Source organism: Humulus lupulus, chromosome 8 (genome assembly GCF_963169125.1).
Source record: "Humulus lupulus chromosome 8, drHumLupu1.1, whole genome shotgun sequence".
NCBI classification, from domain to species: Eukaryota; Viridiplantae; Streptophyta; class Magnoliopsida; order Rosales; family Cannabaceae; genus Humulus; species Humulus lupulus.
The window spans coordinates 170,463,302-170,473,360 of record NC_084800.1 but is presented as its reverse complement, the minus strand read 5'-3'; the positions used below and the strand labels follow the sequence as shown (position 1 = coordinate 170,473,360).

Genomic DNA, 10,059 nt, shown 5'->3' with positions numbered 1-10,059 from the left:
AGAATATATTATTTTGGCGCCATATGAATAAACCTCAGGCGCCAAATGAATTTTTTTTTTTGAGGCTCATCTGCCAAATTTTAATCCCTAAATCTAACTTACCCGAAAAATTTCTCTCAGCCTCCATCTCTCACTCTCGTCTCGTCTCTCCGCCTCACGAAGTCTCCATCTCTCACTCTCGTCTTTGAGCTTCATCTTTGAGCTACCAACCCATTCCCCTTCATCACCGTTCATCACCGCCTCACTCTCCATCTCATCTCTGAGCTTGAATCCAAACACCTTCATCACCGTTCACGAACCCAAACGCCTCATACCCAGAATACCCAGATGGCTTCTCCTTCTCCGTAATGGCTACTTTTTTCTTCTCATACGGTCAGAGCAGGAGGAGACCTCAAGATTGACCTGACTCTCTCTGGTTTTGTGGTGAAGAAGGACTTGTTCATCGCTTTGTTGCTTCAGCGAATGGACTGCAACAACGACAAGTAAATCCCTCTTTCTTTTTTTATTTTTATTTTTTGATATCTATGATCGGTTTTCGTATCTGGGTTTTTCTTCGAATTGCATTTTTTTTTAGTTTGTTCTTGGTTGTGGTTACTATACTTGATTCTTGGTTTCTTGATATCTATGGTTCGGTTTGTATTTAAGATTTTTTTATTTAAGTTAAATGTGTGGAGATGAATATGACTTAATCTGCAGATTTAAGGAGAATGAGTGGAAATGAATGAATGGACTATGTGATTTGGTTGTCGGGTCATTTTGCTTTTGCCTTTTATTTTGCCCTTTTATCACGTAAATCTAATGGTCTATGTTTGGATTATGATACCCTTTTAGTAAGCATTTTTTGTAGCATTGTCCTTTTATTTTTACTGATTTTTTATTTTCCTTCTTCATTTTGGAATGCTAGTACTGGATCCAATTTCCACTGCTACTTTTTGTATTTTTTTTTTGTGTGCTTGTGTGTAATATATATATATAATCTCTTCAAATGATATATTGCTGTGCTTCAGTTACCTAAATGGAAGATATTGAATGAGTTGATTGGTCCTTCACCACTGAATGGTTATCTATTTTGGTGAAGGTCATGGTTTTGCTGATTGGTTTGATGTTGAATTCAACCCTTTTCATTTCTGTAATATTCTCCAGCTAAAGGTATATAGAGTAGAATAGAAATGCAGTAGCTCAATTCAATGAGCTATATTTGTAATTTAGGTTCTGAGCTTTGTTTTATGCACTTGCCTTGTCCTTTTACTTGACCATGGCTTTTATTTACTTTGTTCATCTATGTTTTTTTAATTGAACTTGTTGTTTTCTCATGTTATGATATAAAATGGGCAGAAGTGCGCAATGGGGTTGGCAAAAGGATAGTTATTTCCAAAAGGATCCAAATTACGGTATGTTCCACAATGTGGCTTAAAAAATTAATAACTGTTGACATATTTGAAAGATACCTGATTTGATATTTAACTATTTCATGGTATGACTGATGAGCAGTCATGTCTGAAGGTCTTTGGAATGGAGTGGCTCAGAATGAAGAAGATATTTCTTATATGTTTGATGAGGAAACAACCCCAGTTAAGGCCTGCATGGATTTGGAATACCATGTTGACCATAAAGGTTAATATATGTTCTTTTTTTCCTACTTCTCTTCCACAATGTACATTGACATTTTTTTAAACTTTCTAGAATTGCAACTTAATGCCCTATATATGCTCTTTTAATGTTGTTAAGTGGGTTTCAGATACTATGAACAAGGAAGTTGAAGAATGTAGGGAGTCCTTTTCACAAATGAAGAGGCGCCGGATGCTACAGTTTACCAATGATGACTTTGATAACTCCCTTCTCTATGATGAGATTTCTTCCGTCTTCCTTAAATTAAATGTTCATTTGCAATATCCCTCTACATTGGATTGTCATACTAAAAGCATTTTATAATGTTTTAGTAGAATGAACTTTATAAACCATGAGTTACTACACATTGGACCCATTTGATCTTGAACATATAAATTGAATTAAATTCGTTGTTTTCTTCTTTTGTATTGAAAAAGTTTCAGAATCTGTAACTCTAGTCTTCATGGATTCTTTAATTTTTATGTGAAGCTGATGTAGGTGTTATCACTGGTGATTTACAGTTTTCCTACGGGTTTATCTGTGGGTATATAATGCCCTGCGTTTCTATTATGTCGAACAAGTCAAGTTTCAAGATTTTCGTGAAAATTATGCATTTTATTTGTTAGATGAGATTTTAGTACCCAAACTGCAGGTCTCATATTTTTCTGCTCTATAGGAGGTTGATTCACTTGAGGAGGCTTTACCTTCTGCATCTGATTGGATCTCTAGATTTACATGTCTTTTTTCTTTTCTTTTTGAAAGCATTCCAATATAATACGTACAAAATGTTTGGATTTTCAACATATCTAGTGTAACTTGTTTCAGAAGATACATCTCCGTCTGCCTCTGGTTATGAGACCCTGGATCATTCGGACGAATGGATTACTGATTGCCTTAATGATAATGAGATGCATTTCAGCTCTGATACTATGTATGCATATTTAATTTGAGTCTTGTTTGGATGTTTATTTTTTCCTTGGCTGAAATCTTGTTTGGATGGTTCTCAACTACTTCTAAGTGTAAGGATTGCTGTGTTATGTGAAATTCAGGAATACTTCTGGCACATCTGATTTTCAAATTGATATCGCAGGTACACGAAACTTTGTCGTCTCTTGCAACGTGTACCTTTTTTCTTTTACTATTGTTTTCTGGTCTACATTTATCTCCTCGATCGCTCTCATCTCATGTATACTTTGTTTGGTGGTGTAGAGTTTTGCGAGATTGCACCCGAGTATGAAAATAATTTTCCACAACAACGTGTTTCTACTCCACAGAAGATAGTTTTCAAAGGTACTTCCTTCTTTGTTTTCTTTTTCTGTCATTAAAATCTGTTTGCGCTACTTGTTATTAATGCACAATCATCTGGAAAGTTTTCACTAAGTATCAAATAGGTCATGACAGAATTTAAGATGGTTAGAACAGCAAGATTTCTTACGTGTTGCAAATAGAAGGAACTATTTTTAGATGGTTTGTTTTCATGTGTCATAGGTAGGTAGTAAACTCGAAGCCAGTCGAGCTCCGTGTGAGGTCGAGTTTGGAAAATGAGAGCAATGGCACTGAGGATTCTGGTCACTCATCATCAAAACCTCTGAAGGTAAGGGCTTCATGCATTTTGGTATCTAGCTAATTATCTCTGATTATATTGTTTATTATCTTTTACTTGCAAATCACTTATGTTTTCTTAAGAACATGGTTTTAGTAGCTAGCATTGGGACATGTTATTGTGCTATTTTGGGCAATTTTCAGGCTGTTTAAACTTCATGATAAAATTTACTTTTGATGTTCTGTCTTCTTTGTAAGATGGTGTAGATTTTCTTTCTCATGGTCATGATTTAGTCTTTTGGGGAATTTTAGTTGGCACTTCAGATTTGATTGGCTTACAATATTCTTGTACAGTTAAAGAGTCCACAAAATTTGCTGCATGAGCCAGTATGTCCACAAAATTGATTCTTTCTATTTGTGCAACAAAGTTTTGATGCCTGATTAAAACTTACTGTACTGATCTTTGAAATAAGAACAGTATAAACTCTTTACTGTACTGATCTTTGATTTAGGATTAAAATATTTTTTTTGATTTGATTTCCATCTTTTCTTGATGCTTTTCTGAACATCAAAAGCTTCTTTTAATTTTGGTTTATGGGTGGATTTTTTATTTTTATTTTGTTTTGGTATTCAGAGAGATGAATGTGATCTTCACAAGGTTTGCGAAATTAAAGCCTTGAAGAAGTCAGGGGTGGAAAAAGCTTGGAAGATTCTTGAAAATGTGGCCAAACAGATCCAACCCATTATGTGTAACCACAAATGGCGTGTCAAGCTTCTTTTTGAGGTCTGGTATATTGTTGTCTTTTTCTCTAGTAAGTTTTTTTGGAGCTTATTTTGGTAAAAGTTGCATTTTTGTTATACCAATTTGCTTTTACTGTGTTTTATATACAAGTATGAACAACAGCCCAAAAAATCTGTCTCTTCTGGGTCTGAATGTAGGAGGTGTTCTCTGCATTTTCTTTTCTACTTGGCTATTATTAGTATTCATTGAAAGGCTTAGATGGGGATAAAATTGGTCTCAAGAGTCAAGACAGTCCATGGTGGTAAAGCAACTGTATATGAACCTATCATTTTTAATATCTATCATTTTTAATATCTATGTTAGTTCTCTGTTTCTCCCTTTTATGGAATTATTGTTTGTTTGGGATTGATCAAGCAAAGATTACAACTTGATGATGTAAAATATATTTTGTATTGGGTTTATGAAAGCTGATAGTTTCATAGCTTTTGATAATGTAGCTTTGGTTAGTTTCATAGCCTTTTATTTTGTATTTGATTACCCTCTAATAAAAGATAAGTTTATTTATTTAAATTACAGTTTTGGTTTCGTTTGGTGCTTGTAGTTAATTCTTAAAATAAATTAGCTATTAATGGTTCTGTTTTGAGTCTGAATTATGTGAGAGATAATAATATTGATGTTGTTTTCTCTGTTCTTTTGACATTTTTTTATTATCAATTTTATTATGTAAATTGGTGAACAAATATAATTGATTCTCTTGAACAATCAAAAATGTATTTATAATCTATTTGTGTGTATTTATGTTATTAGTTATGTTCTGTTAGGGTTCATCTATGTTTTGCTATATTTTTATGTCAAATTTTTCTCTGTTTTTGACAGAATTTTACAAGATGGTCAGTGAGGCAGATGAAACTGATCTAAATATACACGTATTGGCTGTCATGCTACCACATTATGATGGCTTGAGCTTGTAAAGAATGCTACTTAACAGTTCATCAGGTTATACTTTTGTTATTATTAGAGATTGTAAAGAAATAAGAGTTTGTTTATAGCATTGGATTTGACATGTATCTTAGGATTTTAGTTGTTTTAGTTAGTAAACCTCGCACGTATTCTTTCAGTGTGTAAATATATGTAGGGAGGGATTCATTTGGTGCGGTTTGCATACATATTCAATTATATTTAATTTGATCAGCCAGATCTTACATTAACCTTACTGAAAGTTTTATAATTGGTGGCCTTGAGTAGTGTTGGTTTCTTTAACTTTTATTGTGCTTGAATGCATTTTTAATTGAAATCAGAAGTAATTAACTAGCCATTGATTCTCATGGTATACTAAAGTAGCATCTTTCTGGTTATAATGTAATGTTATGATCTGAGTCTTTTCTAGTTTCATGGAGAATACTATCATTTATTATTCATTTATAGAATGCTTTTCACAATAAATTTATTGATGTGGAAGAAATTGCTTGCTTTTGGGTGCATAATATAAATTACAAATGACTTAGACACTTAGCTATGCTTATTTCTTTCTGTTTTGCAGGTGCACCAGCGTCTGTGAGGTTTGATGGTGGCAGGGCTTGGAAAGGCGAGGTGTAGGCTCGATGGTACGTATTTCTTCTAATCTCTCTCTCTCTCTCTTGTCTTCTGATTTTGTTTTCCCTCATAGGAGCGACTGACTTTTCTAGTTTAATCAATGGCGGTCCCCTATTTGTTAGATTGCGACATTTAAATGATTAGTATTTCCTTCTGTTATGGTGTATTCAGTATTTCCATCTGTTTTCTGTTAATTTTGTTTGCTTGTAGGGTTTGCTTTTGTTTACAGCTTGTCTGCAGCTACATTTTGATCTCTGTTTCAGGCTCCTGTTAGTGGTATTTTTTATGCTCTGCAACTAGTTTTGTTTTATGTTTTTATGCTCTACATTTTTTATGCTTTTTATGCTCTGCAACTAGTGTACTGCATTTGGAGGAATTGAAATGGCTGTGTTTTTTATCATTGCTCTCGGTCTGCTTCTAGTTTAGCTGCTGAAGTTAAACTTTTATTGCATCATAGGCTTATCAGTATTAGCAAAAAGAAACTTTCTGCCCAGGATAATCGTTTACTAGCTCAGTTCACTATGTAATTGTTTAGTAGTAAGAGTTTATTTGTTTTGTCTTCTTGTTTAGTTAAAATAACTTACAAAATGATCTAGCAGTCTGAGTTTATCTGATTTATTGGTTTTTACATGCACATACACAACTTTCCTAGGCTCAATGCTGAAGTTATTATATTCCATGTATGTGCTGAATGTTTATGTAGCTTCTCTTAAGAGGGCCCATAGTTTTGATTGTGTTTTCTAAAGTGCTAAAGTACCATTAACTTGATTTAAAATGTATGTTAAAGTGATCTTTGATTTATTTGACTGAAAGTCCATTTTTCCATATCTGTTTGTTTTTGTATTTCTCTCTTCCCTTCTCTATGTTGGTATTTTTCCCATTTTTTTTCTTTCTTTTTAATAAAATGGCCAAATAAGTTATATGTATTTCTGATTGTTTGTTTTGGATTTAGACAGAGTTAGAAGTTTTACAATAAGTTTTCTTTCATTTGTAAATCCGGTGTTCTTGATTTTCTTAGTTGTTCGAAGCTTTTTTTTCTGGTTTTGTTGCTTGTTAATTAGGAATATATATTTTGATTTGTTTTTTGAAATTGATTTGATAATCTGATATGGGAAATTTGTCATTGTGGCTGTTAAGTTGTCAGTTGCAATTTGGTACAAAAGAATAATGCAATTTGGTACTCGTTGGCTTGCTATAGTAGTATAAACCATGCACGAATATAATATTTATGTCCTTTAATATTAATAGTGCTTTAATATTGTATCAAACAAGATTGTAATGTTGAACTTTCAATATCAGTAGAACATCATTAGTGAATTCTTCTGAACCTTGCTCAAAACATATTGAAAGCCTCTTCACTGTCACTTCCTTTCCATCTCTTAGTGCCCCCTGCAAATAACCATTTTGTTTTTGTGTAATCCTATATATGTTGACTTCTTTTTCAGATTGAAAAAAGATAATAAAGAAATACTTTATTAATTACCTTGTAAACAGGGCCAAAACCACCCTCTCCTAACTTGTTTGAATCAGAAGAGTTGTTAGTAGAAATTTTTGTGGAAGCCAAATCAATGTATGGAAACTCCTGATCTGTTGAATCATCTCCATTGATGTTCTTATGAGAAATTTTCCAGAGATTTTCATTATTCCCTGAATAAGGAATCAAGCTGTCGATTAAGTAGAGAACAAAAATAAAAAATAAAAAGGACAAGCAAGTAACTCTTAGATAAGCTTGAACAAAATCTTTATTACTCTTTTTGTGTCTTCTGTTAAGTGCATAATAGCAAGCATATGAACCAAGAACTACTATCACAAGACATGATATAACAACAGCTACCAATGCAAATTTCCATCTTTTTCACTAATCATTTTGTTTCACTAGTCATGTTTCAGCTATATTAGGATTGATATTTAGTTAAATATAATACTAATATGTTTCAGTCACTACACATTGTATGTATGTATGTACCTGTGTATATAGTTTTCCTCTGTTTTCTTTTGATTAATTTTTAGTCATTTTATTCAGCTCTCATTTTGCTCATTTTTTGTGGAAAAGTTTGTAATTATTATGCAACTTATATGAGCATAAAAGAGGTCTCGTTGACTCACTGGATTAGAGAGTGATAGATGCCAAGCTTTTGAACTATTACCATACTGTTTATTTGACTAAATTTTGCAGTGTTTTAAAAAATTTCAGAGCAACATCATGAGGAGGTTTGCCTTGGAAACCTGAGGAGATTTCAATTTAGAGAGCTTCAGATGGCAACAAACAACTTCAGCAGCAAGTATACTTGGTTGGATGATGAATTGAAGGATGGAGCAAGTTTCATGCATGGTTTATTTGTGTATTTTGTAATGTTTCTGTTTTTCATTTTTAAAGTAAAAAATGTTCAAGATTATATTACTTTATTATGTTATGCTTTTAAATTTAAGTTAGAACTAAGATCTCATGAATTAGACATATTCATGGTTTGAATTAGTTATTGATTAATGTAATACTTGTGGTTTATCAATCTATTGAGAATTACATTTTATGATTAATTTTGATTTTTTTTTTATCAAAATACAATAATGAAAATATTTTAATTAAAAAAAAACCTTAAAATTTTATTACTAGACTTTTAATATGTTATGATTTAGAAACATATTATAAGCGTAAAAAATCGTTATGGTTTATATAATATAACAAATTAAAAATGTTATCAAAATAATCAAATGTAACAGTTGAAAAGTGTTATGAAAAAAGTACGATTAAATTTCAAATTTATAACCAAAAACTCTATCTAAATGTTATTATTTCAATATTATAGCACCTAAAAATGTGTTATTGAATAGTTTAAGATAACATCGAACATAACATTCAAAAACTGTTATAGAAAAGACTGGACTTTTAATAACAGGGGCTATGTTAGCATTTTCAGAAGTGCTATCAATAGTCCCGGATAGCAGTTTTTAAGTGTTATGAATACTGTTTTTTCTTGTAGTGTTATTTAAATGATTGGTTTGTTGTTAGATGAATAATATTTCATTCTAGTTCAGTTATAATTTAGCAAATTTGAAAAATGATCTCGCTATGTACTATGTTATGAAGAGTTGAACCAAGATCATTAAACAACACTAAGCATGACTATCAAAGATAAACATTATTTAAGTAAGCACGTTAATATTTTGGATGGCTTTTGTATTTCTTTAATACTATTCATGGTTCTCTGATATTGTTCCAATTTCATATCATGTAGAACTATTGCTAGAACTTGTTCTGTTTGCGTCTATAACATTAGGTATCCATTTTTTCGCATATAGTAGTTATGATTCATTAATTTTTCATACTTTAATGATTCCCTTATTTTTTAGTCTCCTATGCATATAAGTCTTTTTTAGCTTTAATTTATATATGTACAAGGAAAAGAAGAAACAAAAACATTATAAATATTTTCAAATGTGTGACTTGGTACTTTTCTTAGCTGTTTTTTTTTTCTACTTAAGTGGTGCTTGTTCTTATTTCAATACTTTTTTGTTGTGTTGTTTGGTCTCCTTAGGCTCGTTAAAAAGAAGACTATAAACTCATTAAATTATGTACTAAGGAGTGTTGGGAGCAATGATTTGTAATCATTGTTATTCTCTATATATGTGTAAATAGAATTTTGTTACTGTAAATAAAATTCTGCTTGATTAATTTATTCTATTTTCTAATAAATATTTTATTTAACAAATTCTACAATTGGAAATCAAGAGAAGGTTTGATTATACTAGTCTAGTGCCTTCATTAATCACTTATTTTCACCAAATTTAATATTTTCCAATTATACATGCTTCTGTTTCACCATATTTAATATGTTCTAATTAACAATTATACATGCTGGATTCTTAACATTTCCTTGGCCAGGTAGTCTCTTGGTCATTTCCTTTATGTATATCCTATCTTGATAGAAATATTTTCATATATAATCAACTAACATCATGAAACATTCATATTAGTTGCTCCTCTGTTTTTGTATAATTGTTGAATGTACAAAAGTAGAGAGAATATTTTGCTCTCTCTCTCTCTCTCTCTCTCTCTCTCTCTCTCTCTCTCTCTCTCTCACACACACACACAGTCTATCAACTCTCTCCATCACAAATGCTCTGAAATCAACTATCTCTCTCTTAGCTAAAACAAGACCCAGATAACTCATAGAGTAGTTAGTATCGTGTAGTTTTTTTTTTCCTTTCAGATTTCAAATTAATATCGAGAAAGTATTTTGAATTTAATCAATATATATTTATATACATATATTTGTTTCTGATTGAGATAATACCGAGAGAAAATGAGATTTGAGAGAGATAATTCATATATTTATATCGAAGGGGTTGTGCATATTCTTGAATTGTGGAGCTCAATTGTACAGATATATCTGCAAGTTTTTTTAGTTTTACTCTTATGATGGTTTTGCTTACTGTTTTGAAGTATATAGTACTAAGCTTTAAGTAATGCATTGAAGGTGGTTGACAGAATGCTTCAATGAGATATATGTATAATTGTTTATAAATGAGTAAATGATTTTGGCCTAAATCCTTTCTTAACTTGGCTATGTATG

General features: G+C 31.5%; 1 protein-coding gene and 1 long non-coding RNA gene across 2 annotated transcripts; both read left to right on the top strand.

Moving 5' to 3' along the window:
• Nucleotides 1-510: 510 nt before the first annotated feature.
• Nucleotides 511-1,932, top strand: LOC133796251 (protein XRI1-like). The gene is made up of 3 exons (XM_062233724.1): nt 511-1,391; nt 1,492-1,614; nt 1,739-1,932. The coding sequence occupies exons 1-3, from the start codon at nt 1,328-1,330 to the stop codon at nt 1,930-1,932; spliced, it is 381 nt and encodes a 126-aa protein (XP_062089708.1). The 5' UTR covers nt 511-1,327.
• A 527-nt stretch (nt 1,933-2,459) lies between these two features.
• On the top strand, nt 2,460-2,901 carry LOC133794669 (uncharacterized). The gene is made up of 3 exons (XR_009875289.1): nt 2,460-2,539; nt 2,658-2,698; nt 2,818-2,901. It is a non-coding gene; the product is annotated as an uncharacterized LOC133794669 (long non-coding RNA).
• The last annotated feature ends 7,158 nt before the right edge of the window (nt 2,902-10,059 follow it).